This window comes from Sciurus carolinensis, chromosome 15 (assembly GCF_902686445.1).
Source record: "Sciurus carolinensis chromosome 15, mSciCar1.2, whole genome shotgun sequence".
Taxonomy (NCBI): Eukaryota; Metazoa; Chordata; class Mammalia; order Rodentia; family Sciuridae; genus Sciurus; species Sciurus carolinensis.
In genome coordinates this window covers 2,864,807-2,890,642 of record NC_062227.1, presented here as the reverse complement: position 1 = coordinate 2,890,642, position 25,836 = coordinate 2,864,807, and the positions used below count along the sequence as shown (strand labels likewise).

General features: G+C 52.7%; 2 protein-coding genes across 3 annotated transcripts in view; one reads left to right on the top strand and one right to left on the bottom strand.

The window, feature by feature from the left end:
* The window catches only part of Afg3l2 (AFG3 like matrix AAA peptidase subunit 2), a 52,205-nt gene extending 45,540 nt beyond the window's left edge, over window positions 1-6,665 (top strand). For both annotated transcript variants that reach the window (XM_047526112.1, XM_047526113.1), the window contains exons 15-17: window positions 684-884; window positions 2,544-2,738; window positions 5,899-6,665. In XM_047526112.1, the coding sequence (XP_047382068.1) occupies window positions 684-884; window positions 2,544-2,738; window positions 5,899-6,141 (639 nt within the window). In that variant the 3' untranslated portion in view covers window positions 6,142-6,665. The remainder of the gene's footprint in view (window positions 1-683; window positions 885-2,543; window positions 2,739-5,898) is intronic.
* Window positions 6,666-9,101: 2,436 nt separating this feature from the next.
* Window positions 9,102-21,214, bottom strand: Tubb6 (tubulin beta 6 class V). The gene is made up of 4 exons (XM_047526115.1): window positions 21,079-21,214; window positions 20,677-20,785; window positions 17,959-18,069; window positions 9,102-10,596 (listed from the first exon to the last, which is right to left on the bottom strand). Exons 1-4 carry the CDS (start codon window positions 21,133-21,135, stop codon window positions 9,533-9,535), a joined length of 1,341 nt encoding a protein of 446 aa, XP_047382071.1. The 5' UTR covers window positions 21,136-21,214; the 3' UTR covers window positions 9,102-9,532.
* Window positions 21,215-25,836: the final 4,622 nt, after the last annotated feature.

Below are 25,836 nucleotides of genomic sequence, written 5' to 3'. Positions count from 1 at the left end.
ACGCAGCAGCGTGAGCGGACCTCAGGCAGGAAAGGAAGCAGACCGCAAGGCACGTGCTGCAGGTGGCACTTACTGCAGTTCTCCTGCAGCTCTGCCTGTGTGGACAGAAGCATATCTGCAGTTGCTTGGGGCTGGGTGTGAAGGAGGATCGACTCGGGAAGTGTGCAAGGGAACTTTTTGGATGATGTTTTGTGTCTTCATTGGGGTTGAAAGTTATGGTCAGAAAAATTCACAACTTTATACTTAAAATAGGTTCATTTTTTGTATAGAAAGCATCCCTCAACTAAATTGCAGTTAAGTGATTTTTTAATTAAAAAAATTAACTGCAGAAAGAGGAGTAGGAAAGAAAACAAAGGCCGCTGAGTGTCATGGCCCAGCCGTCCCCTCTACTCTGAGGCCGGGTGGGGGTGGCCGGCAGTCACAGTCACAGTGAGTCCACCTGCTCAGTCTCAAGAGGAGTCCCCTGCACTCACCAGGTCCTTTCATCACGGCTGAACAGATTCAGTTGAGTGTCACAGGAAGGCAGGAAATGTCTTCTAGAACCCCCAGGCTCAGTCACCCTCATCTCGCAAGGCCGGATTGCCCAGCTGTGTGCTTGCTTCTCAGTGGTGAGTGTGTCGTCTGACGCGCTCTGCTCGGCGCACGTGGCGGTGGGTTCCTCAGCATTCTCTTCCTTCTCGCAGGTGTCCATCATCCCGCGCGGCAAAGGACTGGGCTATGCTCAGTATTTGCCCAAGGAGCAGTATCTGTACACCAAGGAGCAGCTCCTGGATAGGATGTGCATGACTTTGGGCGGTCGTGTCTCTGAGGAGATCTTCTTTGGAAGGATCACAACTGGTGCGCAGGATGACTTGAGGAAAGTCACTCAGAGTGCCTACGCCCAAGTGAGTACGTGAAGCAGGGTCGCTGGAGAGACTGGTGGTCACTCACGGCTCTGAAGAACGCGGTCGGGTCGGGTTTCAGGGGTCCAGCCCTTACGGCAAGGCTGACACGAAGTCTGTTCCTGAGAAGACCCCGTGTTCTGCTGCAGTGTTCGAGCTTATGTCCTAGGGTGCTGCCCTGAAGTGACCCTGTGGTCCCACAGGAGGCCAGCCCTGGACTCAGAACCTCTGCAGGCCCATCCCTCACCACTGACCGTGGCAGTCACCTCTCCTGGCCTGTCAGAATCGGTCACTGCTTTCTTTGAAAACGCTTACCACTGGTGCCCGTGTCCTCAGACAGAGGTCACCGCCTTTGAACTTGATATGGTCGGCTTCCTGTGGGAACCCCCTTGTTTGTGTGGCGACTGTTCTTTGCCTGTTTTGTGTGTCTGTCACGTTCTCTAACTTTCTCTACTAGTCATCTTAAAATCTTCCTTGAGGATGCAGTGGCACGCACTGCAATCCCAGCTGCCCAGGAGGGCCGCACCTCGAGGCCAGTCTGGGCAAGTTAGCCAGACCCTACCTCAAAATAAAAAGGGGCAGCACTCCCGCACTCAGTCCCAGTACCACAAAAATCACGATGATTTCTTTCTCTTAATGTGACTTTTTCCTGCATTCTGCAGCATCATCTGAGGTGTTCTAGCGTGCACTTCTTTTGTATTATCTGGCATTTTTCTGACTTCTCGCAGCTGTTCTTAGAACGGAGGTCACAGGCTCTTCGTGTCATGGACTAGTCTTTTCACCCCTCTCATTCTGTCTGTGAGATACTTTCCATATCTTACTCTTCTTTTCTCATGATGACTTTACTCAGGATTTTTTTCTGTTGCCCATTTTTACATGAACTCTGTCTTCCTGACCTCTAGGAGGGAGGAGGGTAGGTGTGGCTTTTGGTTCCTCCTTGGTTTGCATGCAGTGGGACGACCTGCTTTCCTGCTTGCTGAGCCCTCTGGCCTCTGCTCTTGCTCCCACTTGGATGAGGGCTTTTCCTTTCTAGTCATTTTGGATCTTCCTCCAGAAGCCGCTTCACGTGGTGCTGGCTAGTTTGGCAGGCTCCTACACACTACCCCACGGCCCAGTTCTCTACGAACTCACGGCACAGGGACATGCCAGTGCCCCTCCATTGCCACCTGTCCTCAGGTCGGCACAGGCCGGGTGAACCTGTTGGCAGCATGGGGTGCATCTTCTCGGGTCCTCTTGGCTTCTCTTTTTTTTTTTGATACCAGAGATTAAAACCAAGGGCCCTGAAACACTGAGCCACATCCCCAGTCCTTTTATTTTTTTATTTTGAGACAAGGTCTTCCTAAGTTGCTTGCAGCCTCGCTAAATTTCTGAGACTGCTCTCGAACTTGCCGTCCTCCTGCCCCGGCTTCCTGAGTTGCATGTGCCTCTGCGCCTGGCTTCCCTGCCTCCCGCACACAGAGTCATAGCACCATCAGGGTCTGTCCCCACTTGTTCGTGCAGCTGTGTGTGTTTCTGGTTGTGTGCTCCTGGTGAGCACGAAGCCTTCCTGCTACCTCTGCCTGGGACCTCCTGTCCACTTTGCCAACTCGAGGCCACCATGTGGGTTTTGCCAGGCTGCAGCGTGATGATTCATAACCACCCTGGTCGTGTGTTCTTTTCCAGATTGTTCAGTTTGGCATGAATGAGAAGGTGGGGCAGATCTCCTTTGACCTCCCACGCCAGGGTGACATGGTGCTAGAGAAGCCGTACAGCGAAGCCACCGCCAGGCTCATAGACGACGAGGTGCGCGTGCTTATTAACGATGCCTATAGAAGAACCGTCGCCCTCCTCACAGAGAAGAAGGCCGAGGTGGAGAAGGTAGGGGCCAGTCTTGTGTGCAGTCCCCATGCTGCCCTGCAGGGAGAGGTCCAGCCAGCGTCCAGTCCCGAGAAGTCGCCCTCGGGCTCCCCTGCACTCGTTCACTCTGATGCTCAGGGTCTGCGGTCCCTAGCAGGCCGCATCGTCCCCACTCTCGGGCAGACGCTCCCCCAGGACTCCTAAGAAGCACACCTGCCTAATTGGAATTTACCCTTGTTTTCTGCCTCTTGAGTAAACAGGTAGTGAGAGATGAGAGTTAGACAAACTAGGCAAGTGGAATGGCAGGCGAAAAGCACGTCAGCGTGGGGGCCTCCAGAGGGGCGTGCTCCGGTCTCCCTGTGTGCCCCCTGCTGGCACTGCTGAAGGGAGGGCCCTTTCTGAACGCAGCGGGCTTCTTGAATTCAGTAACCTCTTAAGTATTCAGAATCCACACAACCAGAACCAGAATCCTCTTGAAGGATTGATGCAAATAAAAGCATATTGTTATTTTGTGTTTTTTGGTACCAGGGATTGAACTCAGGGGCACTCGACCACCGAGCCACATCCCCAGCCCTATTTTGTATTTTATTTAGAGACAGGGTCTCACTGAGTTGCTTATCACCATACTTTTGCTGAGGCTGGCTTTGAACTCGTGATCCTCCCGCCTCATCCTCTTGAGCCATTGGGATTACAGGCGTGCGCCACCGCACCAGGCCAATAAAAGCATATCGTAAGCTGTGCTGTTCACCAAGGGGTCTTCAGAGAAGCTAGGTCCAAGACTGCCTGTGTAAGGTGATTCCAGAATTGTTCCATCTCTTCACAGATGTGCAGTATACTTGGAGGGTGAGCGCTGTCCTTGAGACAGGACGCAGCAGGGGCCGGAGAAAGGAGAAGGTGGCACGGGCAGAGCATGGGAAGCTCTGTAGAAACCAGGCTCGAATTGCACCTTGAAGGATGATCAGGCCTCAGGGAGGGCAGGCTTGGGCCTTTGCATTGTGGTCACAGCACCAAGCCCTCCTGAGCCAGCAGAAAATGGAGAAAACAGTTTTAGAATTAGAAGTGGCCTTAAAAATAATCAAACCCAGGCCCCATGTTTTCCAGGAGTCCTTAAAGAATTTTCAGCAGGTGTGATTAAAAGCACCACCTTGAAGGGGTGGAAAGTGAGAGCAGGCGGCTCAGGCAGCTGGTGCTCCTCAGACAGCTCTGGGGGCAGCGGCAGAAATCAGAAGCACAGGCAGCCTGTTATGTAGAGAATGGAAGAGAAGCAGCCCTCAGGCCCCACGCACCACTTTGCAGCAGCCCAGGCAGGACAGGAGGAGAGGTGGCAGCAGGTTCAGTCTCCATACCCAGGACCAGAGCAGCAGGCTGCGCACCTGCAGTGGAGGTGGGTGGAGGTCCAGGCTGTGGGACAGAAGCTGTAGGAGACAGTGGAGGGAGGGCGCGCAGCTCTGTGGGCTCACGTGCGCCTGCGTCCAGGGATTGGAGAGCGAGGGTTCTGCGTGGCCACGGTAGATGCTCAGAGAGGTCCTGGACATTTAACCCTCCGTAGATGCTCAGAGAGGTCATGGACATTAAACCCCACGGGTAGTTATCCTACCCTCCATGTTTGCAGTGTGTTTATCAAAAGAAAGTTAATTGAACACGGTGAGATCTTGACGTGCTCCACAGAGTTCTTGAAATGCGTCTGGCTACTCAGAGAAAATTAAACATGTTACAGCGTTGAGCCAGCAGGAGGAGGAGTCCCCTGAGAGCAGAGCTGCACCAGTGCCTCTAATCCTGAGCCTCAGCTTACTCATCTGTGCATCAGGAGTTGGGCAGGGCCACGTCTGCCCTGGCGTCAGGAGAGGAGGGTAGGCCGGCAGCACTTGCCCAGCGTCCTGTGCACTGGGCACTGCCAGAGAGGCACTGCTTTCTTTCTTTTTTATTTTATTTATCTGTTTTGGTGCTGGGGATTGAACCCAAGGGTGCTCTACCATGGTACTACATCCCCAGCCCTTTTCATTTCTTATTTTGAGAGAGGGTCTTGCCAAGTTACTGAGGCTGGCCTCGAACTTGCCATTCTGCTGCCTCAGCCTTGGGAGTTGCTGAGATTGCAGGTGTGCGCCACTGTGCCTGACTTGTTGTCTTTATTGTTTTTTTGTTGTTTTGTTTTTGCTGTGCTGGGACGGAACGCAGGGCCTCCTGCATGCTAGGCAAGCACTTATCACTGAGCTACATCCCCAGCTCTCCCGATTGTTTTCTGCTTTTTCTGTTCACAATTCACCCCATTTATGTCCTTTCTTCCAATCTGTCCCCCCCACAAAACCTGTTACTTTCTACATATCCTTTGAGAAATTTCTTTGTGTAGAAGCACCATTAAAAGGAAAACTTGAGACAAAAAAATGAAGTTTGAGCAAAAAAGAAATCACAAATCCAGCAGTGCCCCAAACCAGAAGATGTTGTAGAAGTTATTTAGAGAGCTTTGGGCTGTAACAGGAGCCAAACGCTGAAGCAGAGTGCTGAAGCTGCTTGATTGGCTCCTACTAGGCCTTTCCCTTTTTTGGGTATGGTCTAATAGGAAGTCCCAAGTTAAATAACTCACAGGCTGCTTGGCTGTGATCAGGTGAAGCACCATTCAAAATGGGCTACAGAAAATGCTGTGAAGGAAGTTTCAGTTTGCTTGTGAGAGTTACAGGTGAGACAACCCCAAGCTGATGGCTCAGGGACAGCACATAAAAAGTAAAGTAAATTCTTTACTTTGAAGAGTATATTCTTTACTTTGAAAAGGAAACATAGTGAAATCTCAGCTACTATGGAGATCACAAGTTTGAGCCCAACCTGGACAACTTAGCAAGACCCTATCTCAAAATAAAGGGCTAGAGGTGCAGCTCAGTGGTAGAGCACCCATGGGTTCAGTCCCCAGTGACACAAAAAGGAAACAAACCGAGAGCCCTGTTTTCACAAGCATGTAGTCATTCATCTGTAGATGTACCCATGCGTGTGACGTCTGGCTCAGGAGAGACATTTGTCGTTTCCAGTATTCTGCACTTCTTGCTCCAGTATTATGTGACCTTATTTATGTGACATCTTTTTCATTTATCTTAGATCCTTTCTTGAAGTGAGGTCAACTATGAATAAAAACATTGGTTTTGAACAGTGTTTGCTGAGTAACTGTACTTACTGGAAGTTGTTCATATTTCAGGTTGCTCTTCTATTGTTAGAAAAAGAAGTATTAGATAAAAATGATATGGTTGAACTTCTGGGCCCCAGACCATTCGCAGAAAAGTCTACGTATGAAGAATTCGTGGAAGGCACTGGCAGCTTGGACGAGGACACTTCTCTTCCAGAGGGCCTGAAGGACTGGAACAAGGAGCGAGAGAAGGAGAAAGAGGAGCCCGCAGGCGAGAAAGTCGCCACCCAGATGCAAGGGTGGAGACCGTTTTAGCCATGGCCTGTGTTTACAGTGGCCTTTTTACAGTGTTCCGGCTTTCAGGGGAGAACAGCACTGCTCAGCGGATGCAGCCAGCAGCCGGCCCAGCCGGAAGTGTGGGCAAGAGGAGCATCCCAGCCTCCCCTCAGAAGGCCGGGGAGGCTCTGCCCTGTGGCCTCTGCCTGCAGGCCATTCCCTGGTACACCAACAGCAGAGCCAGGCGGGAGCAGCAGGGATGGCATCTGTGGCATCTCCACAGTGAGGGAAGAGGACGTTTTTCTCTTTTCGTCACCCATTCTTCATTCCTATTTCTCTTCAGTTTCTTTCTGCAGATGGGCTTGTGAAATTAAATTGGAATTCTGATAAGATTTTGATTTGACTTAATATTTTGAAGATTCAATCCAGATCATTTGTTGCATTTTAATGGAATGGTTTTTCTATAGAGAACTGTAACATATTTAAAAATGTGAATGTATTGTGTAAATACGGCTTCGTTACATCAAAAATAAAATGTAAACATTGTTATTTTTTTCCCTGAACACACAAAGATCGCTGTTTATGTTTTGGTTACTTTTAGAAAACATGACAAGAAATCAGATGTACTTATGTTTTAGAGGGTGGTTCTTCAAAATCTGCCTCACTGTCCTTGTCAGTTCCTACAGGGGTCAGTACCTTCTGGATTTGTGTCCTGGAATGACATGTGTTGGTTCCCAAAGTCGGTCTTTGAGAGAACTCATGATAAGCCCTGTTGGTTGAGGTCGTCATACAGCTGGTCACGAACAGTTGTGGATCACACTGTCTCAGAAGTTGATGTATAACCACAGCTGGCCTGGTAGGTTGTCCCTAACCACCAACTGGTTTTCAGAGAGGTGACAGTGGATCTGGATCCCCAGGATGCCTCCAGAATGGTCTGATTAGTAACTGCTGCTTGCTATCAGAAAACTTAGTGTGTGGTTCCAGAAAAGTCTGCAAGATTGCAAACCTAGATCAGAATTCATATAGAAGATGGCATGAGGAAGACTTTACTGTCTTCAGATGCCATTATTTGGACTTGGAGGCACCAAACACTGGTGCATTTTAAAACATTGCTTTTTTAGCTGCTCTGATGCTACTCCTGCTTGCCTTGTGTGTCACTGATGCTGCGGGAACTGTGACTTTTCAGATTTAAGACAATCTGGTGGCATTCTGGAGCAGCCCTACACTGGGGGTGGCTGGTGGCCCTGGGTGGGCCACAGAAGCAGCCTCGTGTACTCCATAAGCCCACGTTACTGGCTCTTGACCGCACCCGTCATGCCTGGTGACCTGCAGAAGGAATGCGCTTTCCAGCTCCTTTCCTGCTAGGGTGCTCTTTGGAGGTGGTCAGGCTATAAGGACCACTTAGGCTTCCAGGTAGGGCTTCTCCCCCTGCTCAGCAGAACCTCTGTAAGGAGAGGTGCCAGTTTGACAGGCCTCAGCTGAGTCCTGGGCAGGGTGAGCAGTACCATGTGAGTGAGGCTCGGCTCAGTGAGGAAAGTGACAAGTGTGTGCAAGGGGACATCAGTCACGTGGCACCCACATCACCCCTCCCTCCATTGTTAGTGAGAGAAGGTCTTCTGAGGCTCTGGGCCTTGACTGGCCAGTGTGGCTTCCAGTAGCTACTCAGCCTCCTGCCCAGGTGGATGAGGAGGGGCGGGCAGGGGAAGGGTCACCTGTGTGGCAAAGGTGGAACTGACCCACCTCGGGTGCACACAGCCATCTTAGTCTCCTTAGTCAACACTAAGTGTGCTTCCAGGACGTGGGTGGTGAGCTGGTAGGAGATTACTGCTGTCTCACAAGAGGTGAGAGCTGTGCACACCTCGAGTCACAGTGCTGTTTAGTGATGAACTTTCCATCTGCCCAAGACGGGTGTAACAGCGAGGTTACTGAACGTAAGGGCTGGGGTCACGGAGCACGGGCATTCTGGTTATGCTGTGGGTAGTGCTGGCTTTCAGTGGCTCCAAACAGTGCTTCATCATTCTATCTGAATGTATAGAGGGGTCTCTGCTCGGCATGGTGCTCGGGGACCTTGATGAATGAGTTGGAAGGATGGAAGCTGCCCAGGAGGAAGGCAGAGGCAGCAAGTGGGCGCTGGCGTGGAAAGCTTCCATCTGGGAGTGAGTGACCCATGCTCATTGGGCCTGAAGCAAAGTCACATACACACTCACCAGTAACCTCAGGAGGGTCAAAAAGAGTAAACCAGAAATACTGGTGAACAGCAGGTCCACCAATCCCTAGCAAAGTTCACCTCTCAGCTCCTGTGGTGTTTGGCTCTTTTTCAGGAGATGAACCCAGGGGTGCTCGACCCTTGAGCCACGCCCCAGACCTTTTTTTATTTTGAGACAGGGTTTTGCCAAGTTGCCATGACTGGCTTTGAACTTGTGATCCTCCTGCCTCTGCCTCCTGAGCCACTGGAATTAAGGCATGCACTACCATGCCCAGCTGGGTTTGGTTTTAAAAAGATTTTCCATAGAAGTCGTGGAAACCAAGAAATGGGGAAAGAGCCCTTCCCCCTCCAAGCTGGGCCTGGTTCCACCCCCAACCCCACAGCCGCAATGCTGGTGGAAGGAACTGCAGCTCTGAGGAGCTGGGGTCTCTGCGTGGCTTCTCTGACAAGAAGGCTGGGGGCCCACAGCCCAGAACCTGACAGGTGAGATGAGATTCTGTAGGACTCAGCGGGGGCTGTAAAAGCAGAGGCTGGGAGTGGGGCCCATTGGCAGAGGGCAGGCCCCGGGTTCCATCCCCAGCACTGCAGAAACAGACAGGCAGAGGGCCTTTATTTATGTCTGCACTACTTCCCAAGTACAGGAAAATTAGATTGCCACCCTTTAAAGTCTCTGGTTTTAAAAAAGCCCTCGACTGTACTCCAGTGAGCAGGGACGGTGCACCGAGGGAAAGACCAGTGGCTCACCTTGTCATTGTGACCATGCAAAGTAACTGCAGAGCTCAGGGCCGCAAGCCACAAGGGAACACGTTTAGGTTTTATTAAGAATAGAGGGTTTCAAAGTTCCATACTGCATATTCAGACAAGGCAACACTGCACAGCTTCAGTTTCATCACAAAGATGAAAACACCCTGTTTCTAAACCCCCTGCTAGTCCTCAGAGGGGGCTGGGCGCCTAGCAGAAGGTGAGGTTTTTTCCCATTAGCCCTTCATGGCCCCTTAGTTGTTTCTTTGGAATTCTCCAGCACAGAATCTCCCTAAGCTGATCCCAGTGGGTAAGATGACCATTCCCTGCTATTGATCCCGGCTGACCTACCAGCTCTGCACTGGCCAGGGACCTGCGGGGACATCTCAGGAGCCCACCACTCCACAGCCATGAGACAAGGGCACCAGGGTGAAGAAGGGAAGAACACGTGCACTATCGCAGCAGTGGGGCGGGGCGGCGCCTTTATTCATTGACCTCCTCTTCGTCATCTTCGAAAGCTTCCTCTCCGTCGTGGACAGTGGCGTCCTGGTACTGCTGGTACTCGGACACCAGGTCGTTCATGTTGCTCTCGGCCTCGGTGAACTCCATCTCGTCCATGCCCTCGCCCGTAAACCAGTGCAGGAACGCCTTGCGGCGGAACATGGCTGAGAACTGCTCGGAGATGCGCTTGAACAGCTCCTGGATGGCCGTGCTGTTGCCGATGAAGGTGGAGGCCATCTTCAGGCCGCGCGGCGGGATGTCGCACACGGCCACCTTGACGTTGTTGGGGATCCACTCCACGAAGTAGCTGCTGTTCTTGTTCTGGATGGCCAGCATCTGCTCGTCCACCTCCTTCATGGACATGGGGCCGCGGAAGACGGTGGCCACTGTCAAATAGCGGCCGTGGCGCGGGTCGCAGGCGGCCATCATGTTCTTGGCGTCGAACATCTGCTGGGTGAGCTCGGGCACCGTCAGCGCGCGGTACTGCTGGCTGCCCCGGGCGGTCAGCGGCGCGAAGCCGGGCATGAAGAAGTGCAGGCGCGGGAAGGGCACCATGTTCACGGCCAGCTTGCGCAGGTCGGCGTTGAGCTGGCCCGGGAAGCGCAGCGAGGTGGTGACCCCGCTCATGGTGGCCGAGACCAGGTGGTTGAGGTCCCCGTAGGTGGGCGTGGTCAGCTTGAGGGTGCGGAAGCAGATGTCGTAGAGCGCCTCGTTGTCGATGCAGTAGGTCTCGTCGGTGTTCTCCACCAGCTGGTGCACCGACAGCGTGGCGTTGTAGGGCTCCACCACCGTGTCCGACACCTTGGGCGACGGCATGACGCTGAAGGTGTTCATGATGCGGTCGGGGTACTCCTCGCGGATCTTGCTGATGAGCAGCGTGCCCATGCCCGAGCCCGTGCCGCCGCCCAGCGAGTGCGTCAGCTGGAAGCCCTGCAGGCAGTCGCAGTTCTCACACTCCTTGCGCACCACGTCCAGGACCGCGTCCACCAGCTCCGCGCCCTCGGTGTAGTGGCCCTTGGCCCAGTTGTTGCCGGCGCCCGTCTGTCCTGCAAGAGAGCACAGAGAGGCGTGCGCTTCAACAGGGCCACCCGGAGGACCAGCTCCTCATCATGCACGCTGTGTAAATGGCCGTGGAAAAGGCGTCCGCGGCGGTCACACAGCGCGCGGCTGGCCCACGTCGGAGGGATGAGGGGACCGGCTCCCACCAACCACTCGCTGGCATATGAGTCTTTTCCTTTTCTTTATTTTTTGCGGTGCTGGGATCAACCCAGCACCTTATTGCATGCTAAGCGAGCACTACCACTGAGCCACATCCCCAGCCCTAAATCAGGACTCTTTAGACAAGTCAAAATGTTACACCTTGGGTGTAGCTTGGTGGTGGAGTGCACAACCCTAGGCCCTAGATTCAGACCAGCAGGGTGGGCACTCCCATAATCCTAGTTACTCCGCAGCACCTAAGTAAAAATTAAAAAAACATTTAAAATGCATGTCCATCTTGACCTGGTAATTTTGTGTGTGTGCATGGGTGCTCGCGGCACACAGTACTCAGGATTGAACCCAGGGGTTTGCTTGCTTATGGTAGGCATGTCAGTGCGGACCACCACGGGTGTCCAGTGAAGTCAGCGAGGCAAGAAGAGCACCAGCATCCAGGGTGAGTTTAAAACGTATTGACCTATTAGTGACTCATGTCACACAGGACACCCTCCTTCGATATACAGAGTTCTACCAATCAGTAAGGAAATCCACAGCAGCCACTGGAAAAACGTGCAAAGGTTCCAATCAGGCAGTTCACACACAAAAAAAGGGAATTAAAATAACTTAAATATTTGCAGGAATGGTCAACCTTTTTCATAAGAGAATTGCAAATTAACACAAGGACATTCTATTTTTCCCCTATAAAATTGACAGAGATCAAAAAGCTGGATACTATTGGTGAGAGTTTGGGGAGAGGCCTGATCCCCAGAGCTTCTGTAGGTATCAAGAGACATAACCCCAAAGGAGAACGACTGAGTGACAGCTATCAAAATCAGGGCCGAGCCAGGCCCGATGGCACATGCCCATAGCCAGTGACTCAGGAGGCTGGGACAGGAGCATCGCAAGTTCAGGCCAGTCTCAGCAACTTAAGCCCCATTTCAAAAGTTAAAAAAAGCGGGGAGGGGGAGGAGCTGGGGACTTAAGCTCACTCCGTAAAGCACTCCTGGGTTAAATCCCTAGCACTAAAAAAAAATCAGCCACTAGACTCAGTCATTATGTTTCAGTGATTCCAGATTTATAACCCCGAACATGAGAAAAATGAAATACATACAAATATTTACTGAGAAGTAGTCTGTAACAGTAAATAAAAAAGGAAACAATTCAATCTATTACCAGAGGTCTGGTTAAATCCTTGCTGAGCTGGGTGTGTGGCACATGCCTGTAATCTCAGCAATATGGGAGGCTGAGGCAGGAGGATCACAAGTTCAAGACCAGTCTCAGCAACTTAGCAAGGCCCTGTCTCTAAATAAAAAATAAAAAGGGCTGGGAATGTGGCTTAGAGGTTAAGCACCCCTAGGTTCAATTTCTGGAACCGGGAAAAAAAAAAAAGAAGAAAAAGAAAAAGAAAATCCACGCCAGTATCTATACAGAGGGCACAACAGGAATGAGGATCTAGCTCCGAAATGGAAAGATTTTCAAAACACATTGCTGAGAGTGAAAGCAAGGTACTAAACCATGTATACAGTTGGCTGCTACTGTGTGCAATCTGTATCTGCTTGCATGAGCACAAAATACAACTGAAAGGGGCTGGGGCTGTGGTTCAGTGGTGGAGCACTTGCCTGGCACACGTGAGGCAGTGGGTTCCATCCCCAGCAACACATAAAAAACTAAACAAAATAAAGATATTCTGTCCATCTACAATTAAAAATATTTTTTAAAACAACAACTGAAAGAATGTACCAGATCTTGCCTGGGGTTGCCTCAGGGAAGAACCTCATGTGGGGACCAGCTTGGGGAAGGAAGGAAATCAAGCTTTTACTACTTACTCTGCTTTTCCTTTTGAATCCTGTACCATAGAGTCACTGTACCTTGCTAGCCGGCAAAAGCTCTGGATGACCAGGCTGTCTGAAGGATGGGGCTCCTGGGGGTGGGGGCAGTTTCGACCATATATATAGCTTATAACATTTTAACTAAAACATATTCGTGATAATCATGAGCAATTAAAATATGAAAACACGCCTTTAACGAAATTATGTTAAAAGTCTTCAATCAATGGGGAATCACTAATGACACATTCACAGGAAAGGCCCTGTGACTGTCATGGGGGGTGGCCATCTATGCGAGGAACTTTCCAGAAGGCTGCACAATCACATCATTTCCTACACGCAGACTCAACTATGCGTGTGTGCATGCATGTGCACACAAAACCCCAGTCTTCCTTGGGAATATAACCCCGGGGCCCAGGTAGGAGAGGGGTCTCCCCTTCTACGCCACACACTTGTGTATCGTGAGGAGCAGGTGTGAGCCCACCGCTTTCATTTTGGGATGAAGACACATTTCAGTACTAAGAAGTGCATTTCATTTCCCAAGAGCAGAGCTGGTGGGCCTCCGGAGCCGAGCTCCCCCACCGACCTCGGGCGGGAGCTGGGGCCCCACCCCTCCTGTCTCCCCATCTGGCCTGGCCCACGCACCAAGGTCACGGGCACGGCAGCCTGTGGCTCCAGAGCGACCCACTGCTTCACACAGCCCTCCCAGGTGGCTGTCCCCTTGTTCTGTCCTTCACAACCCCCAGTCTGTCCTCTCTTAGGACAAGGACACTCTCCCTTCTATCCAGCCTGCTGCACAGTGGAACCTGGCTGGCTGCCTTCTAGTAACAGACGAAAACGATCCTTGTCCCTTCTAAGCCCCCCACCAACTCCTGTCCCCTCCCCTCCCCACCCAACCCAGCAGGCAGCACCTGGTCAGACCCCACATGGGCCTTGGGAGGAATAAATCAGGGCTAGCCTCACTCAGGGCAAACCTCACCTCAGGATCGCTTCTTATTTGGGATTAGCCTTGAACTTGGGGCTAGCCTTGTACTCAGAGTTCAGGCAGAACTACCACATCTTTGCATAAGAATCGTTGAGTGCAAGTGTCAGCAGAGCCTAGGAACCATCTCATTAAAACAGCAGAACCCAACTGAAGATGTGGGTGGCTATTCATGACAGTTTCTTGCTCTAAGTTCAAATGTCTGGTGACTGAGCTTGACTCTCCCTTCCTCCAGCTCTCCCCAGTTACTGGGTTTCCTCTACATTCACATGACTACCATGAAGTTTTCTCTGCCCCTGACAAAAGAAGGAAGCTGGTAACTTCTGAAAATATTTTTCCAGTCTCATAGCAACAGGCCGTTTCTAGTTAAATATTTGGGGGTCATAAGTTGAAAATCTTCTGCAGATATGCCGTGACATTCATCAGTGGCTCCAGCTCATTACACACGGCTGTGATCTCTGAGCTTTGGCAGGCACGCTGCAGCGGGTCCTCAGGGTTTTCTTGGGGTCCACTCTCTGGTTCATCCCCAGCTTGCACTGGGCGATGGAGCCCTCCCTGCCCGCCTAGCTAGCCCTGAATCTGGAAGGAGGAGTTGCAGTTACGAAAAGAGATTGCCATTCTCTGCTGCTTCCTCTTCTTCCCACAAGTTAATTGGAAGGACGGCTATGCAACCAGCAATTCATTAGGAAAGAGTTTTTTAAAGTGTAACCATGTTGTGGGAAACTCGACTCTTTCACTTTCAAAATTATGCATTTGTTACCAGTGCAAGTTTCTTAAACCATTTCAAACTGCACCTGAAAATGGAATGGCGCTGGTGTGTTTTATTTATTTTTGGGGTGCTGGGGATGAAACTCAGGGTCCCTCCTACACTCAGCACGCCCCCTACCCCTGAGCTGCACCCCACACTGGTTTATTTTAGTTTGCCAACTCTGACTGAAAAGGTACGCTGTAAACAAAGAGGGATGCAGGTCTACACTTCACAAACAATTCTGCCTCCTTGTTACTTGGAGATCGCACTCCAAATATTCAGCCGTTAAACAATACAGTAGGTTAGTATATTCTAATACCTCTTCATTCTCCATCATGGGTTATATTCACCAAAATAAGTGCATTTATTTAAAGGAAGTCACAATTCTTAGTTAAAACTGTGCACTTTTTCAAAATTAGTACTTAAAACTTAAACTATTCTAAATCAAAAGCAGGGATTTGCTGGGGAGAGCTGGGCGGTGGAGCACTAGCGGGCTCTGGGTCCAGTTCCCAGCCCCCAGGGGGAAGGCAGGAGGGGCCCACGTGTCCCACAAAGAAGCAAAGAGGCGAAAGCAGCTCTGGAGCAAACGCCATTTCTAACGCGTTTGAAGTCTTGCGGGGACACCTGGAAAACTAGGCGGTCGTCATAAAGGTGTGACTTGATTTGTTCCTGATCTTTTTGATCCCTTCAGTAGTTGGAAGGATAAGCACACACATTCTCTGCATTTTCGAATTTCAAAGGAATCGTCTCCCATCGGCGAAGCTGCAGCGATGAACGGCCTTCCCGCGGGGTCCGCGGTGGGCGGTGACCCGCTCTGGCAGGGGCCGGCGCAGGCCTTCCGCTGACCGGGTCCGGGCCACGCTGGGCGCGCGCTCAGTCCCGCTCGGGTCCCGGAGGAGCTGCGGCGCGGCGAGGGAGGCTCCCCGTGCTCCGGCCACACGGCGCGGGGCCAGGACGGTCCAGGAGGGCCGCTGCGGGTCACCCAGGCCCCACGCGCCCTGTGGACGCTCTGCAGTCACCCAGGGCGGCCTGTTCAGGGCAAGTGCCCACGCGGAGGGTAGCACGTCGATGTCATCGAGTCAGGTTTGAAGCTGGACCGAGACGGTCGCCACCTGGTGGCAGGGCAAGTGAGCAAGTGCTCTAGCCACCACTAGGGGGCGCGCAGGCACTGCATGCTGGAGGGACCTGGGTTTCGGGGGTTGGTTGGTTTGGTACTGGGGATTGAACCCGGGGTGCTCCGCACTGAACTACCCACCCTCAGTCCTTATCCATTTTGAGTCACGGTCTTGCTAAGATGCTGAGTCTGGCCTCGAACTTGCAATCCTCCTGCCTCAGCCTCCTCAGTCGCTAGGATCACAGCATGTGCCACCCAGCCCAGCCTATTTTTATCTTGTGACTGACTGTCTCGCTGAACTTACACAAGTGCAGGTTATTTTTCAGTGATAGGCCATCTGGAAACTCCAAGAGAACCAATCTGTGAATCCATAAATTTTTTTGTGTTTTCCTTTGCATAATTTTTGTCTCTTTCCGGGTTTCTGTGCACTCACTAGATCCTTCAGAAGTGAAAGTAAAAACAATGGATGCATTTTCCTTACACCTGATTTTGTTGGGAATACTTCTAAGGTTTCTCTGGGGAGTATGACGTATGGGTTTCTGGTAGATAATCCTTATGTAATAGAAGTTTCTCCTGCCGCTACATAGAGGTCTTTGTTTTCCACACATCAGGAACACACCACAAAATTCATCAAATGTTTTTGGGTATCTTAAAATGTCTCAGCCGGTAAGAGAGAACAAAGACCCATCCTTGTGTCCCTGGGCTGTTGCTGAGTTATCGAGACTCCTTCCTTTAATCCTTACGTCTCACTAAGCACGAGTCATCACACCTGGGGATAAGGAAGTCACAGCACCAAGGAGCTAAGCAGCAAGCCCAAGGAGACGGGGCGAGTGAAGGAGCTAAGACTTCAACCCTCACACTGTTGTAACCCTCTGCCTCTCAGTCTTACTGTCACCATGTCCTGAGTAGTTTTTGGTTTTGTTTTTTTCTTAGAAATACAACTACATTTGGAGCTCTTAATGTTTTATTTTGGAGTTTTTCATCTTTTCGTTTTTGTGGTGCGGGGGATCAAACTCAGGGCCTCGGGCATGGGTGACAAGGGCTAACCACTGAGCTACACCCCCAACCCTTTTTACTTTCTTGGGACAGGGTCCTGCTAAGTGACCCGGGCTGGCCAGGAACCCAGTCTCCTCCTGCCTCTGCCTCCCTGGTGGCTGAGGTCACAGGCGTGCGCCCCCTGGCTTGGGTCTACACTTTAAGTGGCTTGTTTATGCTTTCACCTGAGCTCAGGTGCAGCTACCTGGCCTCACCAGGAACCCTGGAGAGTTTTCCACCACTGTTCCTCTGCAGGAGTTTGCAAGACAGGATTACCTGTTGCCCTCAGTTAAACTATCTCCACCTGCCAGTTTCGAGGACGGGCTGCAATGCAGATTGCAACCATGTACCAATTTCTCTACCACAGTACCTTCAAGTCAGGAGGAAGACCTTTTTAGAGCTGATAGTAATGACATTGCAAGTGGAAAATTCTACACCTGACCTCATGGGATGGCCGCAGTGCAGACACACTAAAGACAGTGTACAAAATTACCTGCAGGCTCTGTGTATAAGGAACACATATGAATGCTGTGCTCAGACTTGGGTCCCATCCCAAAGATGTCTAATTAAGTAATTGCAACTATCCCAAAATCAAAAAGAAAAACAAAACAAAAAAACCTAGATCTGAACTCCTTCAGGCCCCAAGCATTTCAGGTAAGGGACACTCAAAGCTATACTAGAAGTATGTTTGTTTATTGATTGAGGCATTTCTGTGGATTAGCAATATTTTTTTCCTTCTAGGCACATTCCTCACACAATAAAGTGGTAATTTTGAGATATAATAGAAATTATATATAGTATCTAACGTTAATATTGTCCAATGGGACATTTCCAAGCCTGCTACCCCAGTTGTAGGCTCTACCTGAAATAACACTTCATTTAATGTTATATCACTTTCTTTAGGAGTCTGCAGAGATAGGGTCTATCATCACTGGGTAGGTGGAAAAAGGAGGAAAAAAAGGATTTACTCAGTTCTGATAAAGCACAACTCATATGCTGTCAATCTTTATAAAGCAAACAGCACAAGTGTTTATAAGTGATGGAAAAAGAAATGTAGTAAAAACACATTGAAGCTAAAATGACCAATAAGTTACCCTAAACAAATAGAGAAATGGCTTTATGATGAAAGGGAGAAAGAAACTAATGTGTAAAATTGTCTCCTGGGTTTTGTTTCTCAAACAAGAACTGTCAGTTCAAGCATTTCACTTAGAGACGGAGGTTACTTCCCTAAAGGAAAATCCAGATTTAAAAGTGGCTCCCTGGACAGGGGCCAGGCAAGACTGCTGAAGTTCATGCCAGACTTGTCTACGCCATGTGATGTTTTCAGTCTTGTACGTAACTCATTTGGGTTTTTTTTTTTTTTTTTTAAGAAGATAAGCTGGAGATAAAACTCAGTGGTAGAGCTCTTGACTAGCATGTGCAAGGCCCTAAGTCCCATCCCCAGCACCACACACACACACATACGATAAAATGAGAGAAAAGGAAAGAAGAAAGCAAGATGGAACCTACCGAAGATGAAGTTATCAGGCCGGAAGAGCTGCCCAAAGGGTCCGGACCTCACACTGTCCATGGTGCCAGGCTCCAAGTCCACCAGGGCGGCCCTGGGCACGTATTTCTGAGCTGGAGGAGAAAGATGCCCACCTATGAGTTACTTCAAGTTATCTAGAGTATGCCGATCCCCTACCCCCCACAAGAGCTGCTTAAAACAGACACTAGTGACTTTGGGTATTGTGACTTTCTTCGAATCACAGAAAAGGATTTTCTGTTTTTTGAGATGGGGTTTCACTCTATTGCCTGGACTGGTCTCCATCTCCTGGGCTTGAGTGACCCTCCTGCGAAGCTGGGACTAGCCAGCTGCTGTGGGCACTACCCTGTGTACCACTGCAACCAGCTAGCTTCACCTAACTGGGGTGGGGACCGAGCCCAGGAAGAGGCAGGATGAGAAGGCTGATCTCCCCTCCCAACTCCTTCCTGCCTACTGCATTTTCCAGTTCGTCCTGACACCTCTTTCCTGTTGGGCAATTTTACTTTTTAGCTTCATGGAAATAAACTGCCTCCATGGCGGCAAACTGCCATGTCGCTGTGATACTCCACTTTTTGGTTCCTGCCTGATTCACACGTACGCATACCCAGGTTCCAGTCTGAACACTTCCTTCCAGAAAGGCCCCCTCTCACTGGCTCTGTGTCCCCAGGGACACTCTCATTTATGAATAGTGTAGCCTTTCTATTTGTCAGCACATTCATTAACAACTGGGCAAGACACTGTTCCCTGTGAGGATGGGTTAATATGATCCCAAATAGGAACTGCCCTGCTCCGCAAGCACGCACGCAGCTTGAGGAAGAGAGGTAACCAAGCTGTGCATAGTGTTAACGGGAGTGCAGTGCACGCTGGAATTTTCTAGTGCCACCTAGAAATTCCATCGTCTAGGCCTGGTGTTCCAGACCTATTGTGGTGGCTGCTTAAATGAACAGAAGCCAGTGATTCATGTATAATGCTCTTCCCAGCTCTGCGTGCACAAAGGAAGTGACTCCAGAGTCGGGTGACTCCAAACCACCGACAGCAGTGCGCCTCTCTGTGACATGTTTTGTGTGCTGGCCAGGCTGGTCTTCAACCCCTGGGCTCCAGCCATGCTCTGCCAGGGGAGTGACTGTCATTTTCTGGGTGTTCTTTCAGGGTTCTGGGTTTTGTTGTTTTGGGAAGGGCATGTAGCAGTTTTATGATAAAAACTGTTGTAGAAATAATGTATACACGTGGTAACTCTGTATATGTGAATACATCCAGGATGGGAATAATGCTATTCCAAAATCATTGCCAGTCTTGGATAAATCACGGCTTGGATTTTATTTAATTTTACTAAACTCCTCCACTAGTTACCCAGAAGTTGTATTTCAGCTAAAAGGGAGTGTAAAATCTTTTTTGAAGTTCGGCAAAGGAGTAGAAAAGTCATTTAAGAGAGTGTTTTTTTCAAAGTTTTAGCCAAGAGTACCCAATAAAAGATAAATTTTAAACAACAACAACAAAAAAGGTCACATTTTCTCAAGAATCCGCTTATGTATTCTACTCTGCTGTTTCCTTCCACCATTAAAAGATCTAAGGAGAGGCGGGCCAGGACCCCCTGAGTTGATTTCAAACAGGGAGTGGGTGGTCGGGGTTGGGTTCGAAAGCTCAGCCCCTTGGGATAGGCGGAACCCGCAGTTTGAATAAACCGACGGCGGATTTCCCGCCCCAGGGGGAGCGAGGGAGTGGCCGGCATCCTGCTACATCCTGCGGGAATGTTTCCCGAGCAAGCGGCCTCGCCCGGGGTCTGGGCCCGTAAGGGAGGGAGATGGAGGGGTCCTGCAGGGGATGGCGGGGGTCCAGCCCAGGATGGCGGGGTCCTGCAGGGGACGGCGGGGTGGGGGTGGGGAGGTCCGGCCCCGGATGGCGGGGTCCCATCCGGGATGGCGGGGGTCCTGCATGGGAAGGCGGGGGTCCCGCCCGGGATGGCGGGGGTCCTGCATGGGAAGGCGGGGGTCCGGCAGGGGATGGTGGGGTCCTGCAGGGGATAGCGGGGTGGGGGTGGGGGGGCCGGCCCGGGATGGCGGGGTCCTGCATGGGAAGGCGGGGGTCCGGCCGGGGATGGCGGGGGTCCTGCATGGGAAGGCGGGGGTCCGGCAGGGGATGGCGGGGTCCTGCAGAGGATGGCGGGGGTCCCGCCCGGGATGGCGGGGGTCCTGCATGGGAAGGCGGGGGTCCGGCAGGGGATGGCGGGGTCCTGCATGGGAAGGCGGGGGTCCGGCCGGGGATGGTGGGGTCCTGCAGGGGATGGCGGGGTGGGGGTGGGGGGGCCGGCCCGGGATGGCGGGGTCCTGCATGGGAAGGCGGGGGTCCGGCCGGGGATGGCGGGGGTCCTGCATGGGAAGGCGGGGGTCCGGCAGGGGATGGAGGGGGTCCTGCATGGGAAGGCGGGGGTCCGGCAGGGGATGGCGGGGGTCCGGCCCGGGATGGCGGGGTCCCGCCCAGGATGGCGGGGTCCTGCATGGGAAGGCGGGGGTCCTGCCGGGGATGGCGGGGTCCTGCATGGGATGGCGGGGTCCCGCCCAGGATGGCGGGGTCCTGCATGGGAAGGCGGGGGTCCGGCCGGGGATGGCGGGGTCCTGCATGGGATGGCGGGGTCCGGCCGGGGATGGCGGGTCCGGCCGGGGAAGGCGGGTCGGGCCGGGAAAGCCCGGCCCAGCGCTACTCACAGGATGACTCATTGTAGTAGACGTTGATTCTCTCCAGTTGCAGCGCCGAGTCACCCACGTAGCCTCCGGCCGGGTCAATCCCATGTTCGTCGCTGATCACTTCCCAAAACTTGGGAAGGGCGCGGCAGGGGAACCGACAGTCAGCACCGCAGCCGCAGTGCCCCACCCGCGCCCCCGGGGCCACCTCGGGGCCGGATCCCCGCGTCTGCGCCGCGGGCCGTCTCTCCGGGCCCGGGGTCCGGGCGAGGAGGGTCCCCGACGCGGACACCGCCCGCGGCCCGCCCTCCCGGCTCCCGGGGTCCCGCGCCCGGCCGTCCCGGCTCCGAGCACCGACGGGCGCCGGGCAGGGACACGGCCGGGCCGCGCTGCCCACCCGCAGGCCGCCGAGGCCGCCGGGCCCACCTTGGTGCCGATCTGGTTCCCGCACTGGCCCGCCTGGATGTGCACGATCTCCCTCATGGCGGGCGCGGTCTGTGCTGGCGGAGCTGCTCTCGGAAGCGGCGACGACTGCGGCCCGCGGCGCGCGCCCGGGACAGGGCCCTCCGCTGTCCCCACCCCCGCCCCGCCCGGCCGCCCGGGCCAATGGCCGCCGCCCGGCCCCCGCCCCGGCCCGCGCTCGCCGCGCCTCGCCCCGCGCGGTCCCGGGGGAGAAGGCGCGGGGACAGCTGAGCGACCCGGTGCGGGAGCCGACCCGGCAGGTGGTGGGGCTGCAGAGATTTACAAGTGGGGCGGTCGGGGCGGACTAAGGGCTCCCGCCCCCGCCGCTTCCTGCGGCCCCGCTAGAGGAGGCTGGAGCCGGGCTCTGGGCACCCAGAGCTGCAGGCCGGCGGGTAGGCGGGCTCGGGACACGACTGTGGAAGTCTGCAGGCGACTGACGCCTGCCAGCCCCTCTTCAGCCCGAACCCCGGCACAGGTTCCGGTTTCACGCTTCGGCCTGCCTCTCCGCTCGCTGGAGGCGACAGGTAGCCTCCGAACCGTCTTTTAATGACGCGGGACATGAAATGAACCTCCCTCGTCTACACAGCCTCCCATCTGGACTTTGCCTTGAAAAGCGCTTGCCGCGCAGGGTGGGCGCCACGACTTGCCTTGTTCTTCAGGGTCTGGAGGGAGGTGCACCCGGTGGTTGTTGTTGTTTGGTACCAGGGATTGAACCCAGGGCGCTCAACCACTGAGACACACCCCAGCCGCATCCCTAACCCTTTTAATATATTTATTTAGAGACAGGTTCTCCGGAAGTTGCTTAGGGCCTTTTCAAGTGGCTGAGGCTGGCTTTGAACTCAGAATCCAGGATCCTCCTGCCTTAGCTGCTGGGATTACAGGTGCCAGCCACCACGACTGCCCCCTCTTTGTTTTGACTAACCGTAGTACTGGAGGAGTGGGGCCTGTAAAACTGTGACCATGCAAAGTTTGTCTGTCGCATCTGAGGCAGGGCCACCAGAAGACACAGGGATTAGCTGCAGAATGAACCAAGGAGGTACTTTTGTGCTGCGAAGCATGCACCCATCTTTCTCCTATGGTATAACTCCCAAATCTCTCTGTAGACTTCCCTGGGAACCCAGCCCTCCCATCCCCAGTGTTTTCTGGACATGACCTTGGGGACCTGTGCCTCAATCACCCAGCAGGTAAAGTCCTAACTTGTTAGCTGGGCATGGTGGCTGTCTGGGTCTGGGCTCCCTACATTTCTGGCTTAGTTGCCCTCGCTCCCTTGCTCCTACCACCATTTACCAGCCTGGATGGTGGGCATGTTCCACCACTCAGACACCTGGAAAGAACTCTCTGGAGTCAACTCCTACAGGGAACTAACTCCATCTGACAAGGCTCACACATACATTCCTGGGGTAAATACCAATGCCTGCCAGGTCAAAGTCAAGGTGTCTTTGGGGAGCAAGATCCCTCTTCCAGTCCAATTTTGTGCAGTAGGAAAGAAGGGCCGTTAGATTGTGAATGGGTGGCTTGCATTTTTTTCTGATGCAGTTTCCAGTAGCTCTGTGTTAACTTACCCAGCTTCTCTGTGCTTTACTTATCTGTACACTGAAGGGGTTGTTCTGGGGGACCACCAGGAGGCTGGCAGGCTCTCAGATGCCAGGGTTCTCTGGCACCTGAAGTCCAAAGATTCCCAGGAGTTTCATCATTTCACGTCAGGAGGATCTGGAAACTTCCTATCCCCTCCAAGTAGAAACACCTGGCAACGAGGAAGCAGTGGTCTATAATTCTCCCCAGCGGTTTCTTTTCAGATCCATGACAACTTGGGGAAATCCTGATGTGTGTGTGTTTGAAGAGGGGTAGAGGTTTTAAAAATTACTTTTTCTTCGGGAGTTTTTCAGATGTTTCTGGACTTTGTTGCTTTACCCATTGGACCTGCTTTGCAGCTGGGCCGCCCTCTGCCTGGTCCTGGTCCCAGTGTCTCTGCACAATGTACTCCCAGGGCAGCAGGTAAGAGGCCTCCACCTTGCCTCCCCTTCACACTGGCTGAGGGTACCCAGGGCCCTCCGCCAACTGTTCAGGACGCTTATTTAGGCTGTTGGTTGCCTTGCTGATATAATTACTGACTCCAAGCAAATGCTACCTCTCCCTGTCTGGCTGGAGCTGAGTCTAGTGGGGAAGACGGGAAGCTGAAGGCCTGTGTGGTCCAGAGGGACCTGCTCCTCAGCCTGGACCACTCACTCCTTGGGGACAGAGCCATCCGCAGAGTAAAGGACAGTGTCCACTCAGTGGTTAACTGAGAGAGCCGCCCCTTCGGTGCTGGTCCTTGGGCTGGAATCTGAGTCTAAGGCATCCAGGGGGCCAGGAAGTGGGTGTCAGTGTGGCTTTGGGACCCCTGCTGTAACTTGGATTCCGAGGGAACACACTGACTTAGTGGCGTTCCGAAGGCACTGCCTGCCGCCGCTACCTCGGCATACCTTGAGAAAAGCGGGTGGGAAGGGACCCGGGGCTCGTTGCTGGATGCTGTTGTACAGAACTGACAGACAGGATCATGACCGCTCAGGACAGGGGCTCTTGCGATGGGAAAGCTGGTGCTCAGGTCAGAACCTACCACCATGCTGACAAGCAGGGGTGACAGGACCTCACCCGGGTAGGAGGCCCGCCCCTGATACTGAGGGGACCAGAGCAACAATGCACACGAGGGAGTCTCGAAGAGCATATGTCTGAGTATGTCCAGGTTACGAGACAAGCTTAGTAAGAGTCCTCAGGAGTCATCCACACCCTGCGCACGCACGCACACGCACACCTGGAAAGCCAGCCTCCAGTTTAGGACTCTGAGTCTCCGTGGGAACTAGCCTCAGGGAGGGGCAGTGGGGCAGGGCAGGTGTCCAGCCTCCAGGCCCAACTGTCCACTCACCTCCCCTTCCTCCCCTTCCAACTATCTCCCACACTGGGAGGGTCTCCCCACTTAGTCTGCTCCTCTCCCCCCACCCACAGTCGTCACCAGGCATCCTGTGGAAGGAACGGGCCCTGGAAGCAGGTCCAGGAACCCAGAGGTCTGGGTGCCGAGGTGCGGTCTGCAAGCAGTAGTCTGAGCCGGGCATGGTGGCGCACGTCTGCGCTCCCAGCAACTCAAGAGGCAGAAGCAGGGGGATTCGAAAGTTTGAGATCAGCCTCAGAACAGAGCATGTGTCTGTCTCAGAAAAAAGACATAGGGATGTGGACTTGAATGGACAAGCCTGTAGGGAAGGGGCAGCACCAAGGAGTGGCCTTCAGAACCCTCTTTCTTCCTGATTCTAAAGCGGCAATGGAGTTCTGGCGAGGGCCATGGCCTTGGCCAGCCTCTCTGCTGGTTTCCACCTCCCAGGGGCCTCATCCCGCTGTCTCTCCTGTGCCTTGGGTCACATGCTTATTCTTCAAACACCTGCATCTCTTCCAAGCAGTCTCCCGTCTAGGAAGGATTCTGGGCTCACGGCCTAGGTTCAAATCCTGGCATTTACCACGCCCAGAACATAGGGGATGGGTGGTTGCTGTCCTTTTCTCCCGCTTCTTCTGAACCGCATACAGGCAAAGCCATGAGAGCCCACCCCTACCCTCTCCAGTCCTGGCAGCCTCCTGGGAGACCAGGGCGACCTTTTGAGCTGGGCCGTGGTGGCCATAGGGGATGTTATTTTCAACTAAAACCTCAGACTAAAAGATTAATATCAGACTATTCTGTTGCTCTGAGTTCACTGTTGATGGACAGAGGATGGGATTTCCTCAGAAAGAACACGCCCGCTATCTCAGCAACTCAGGGGGCTGAGACAGGAGAATCACAAGTTCAAGGCCAGCCCATACAACTTAGTGAGACCCTGTCTCAAAATAAAAAAACCAAAAGGGTTGGAAGTAGCTCCATGCTAGAGCATCCTGGGTCTAATTCATGATACTTCAAACAAACAGTAATTGTACGTATTTGTGGGAAACAGTGTGGATTTCAGTATGTGTATGCAACGTGCAGTGCTCAGATGGTGGGAACTGGCATATCTCTCACCCAGACGTTTATCATTTATTTGCCCTGGGAATGATCAAAGTTCTCTCAACTAGCTATTTTGAAATATTCAAGTGTTGTCAACCATAGTTATCCTACTGTGCTATAGGACACGAGAAGTTATTCCTCCCATTCATCTGCAAAGGCATGATCTCTGCTTCACCGCAATTCAAGGTTGAAGAGGGAGAGGCGCTGGGAACCCCTGTTCCAGACTCTGCAGTGCCCCCATAATTCCATACAGGGCAGCTGGGGACACAGCTTCTCTGCATCTAACTCAGTCCCACTGGCAGGAACTGAGCAGCTCCTGTTGTCTGGGAGACAGTAGTTTCCTGCTCACCACTGTAAGCTGTGAATGATACCCAGACCTGGGCTGGACTGTCCAGGGAGGACGTGGAGGCTGAAACTCAGAGCCGGAGATGAGAAGCACCTGCGCCCCTCACCCTGCACCTACCAGTTCCCTTGCTCGGGTTCATTGGGTGGGTGCATCTACCCTAACGCTCAGCTGCTTCCAGGGAGAGCTGGAAACGTGTGTGTGTATATATATATATATACACCTACACATATGTGTACAGACGTGTACGTGTGTACATGTAAACACACACGTGTGTGTGGATATATGTGTATGTAGATATATACATGTGTATGTGTACCGATGTTTGTCTTTGTCTATGTAAACACACAGGATTTATTCAGAGGTATATAAATAGGAT

Bases quoted from the DNA above. Each gene is read 5' to 3' on its own strand.
- Tubb6 (XM_047526115.1), bottom strand. From the start codon at position 21,135: ATGAGGGAGATCGTGCACATCCAGGCGGGCCAGTGCGGGAACCAGATC. The intron at 20,786-21,078 runs GTGGGCCCGGCG...GCCCTTCCCAAG, and splicing joins GGAACCAGATCGGCACCAAG to TTTTGGGAAGTGATCAGCGA. The intron at 10,597-17,958 runs GTAGGTTCCATC...GCTCTCTTGCAG, and splicing joins GCCTGATAACTTCATCTTCG to GACAGACGGGCGCCGGCAAC.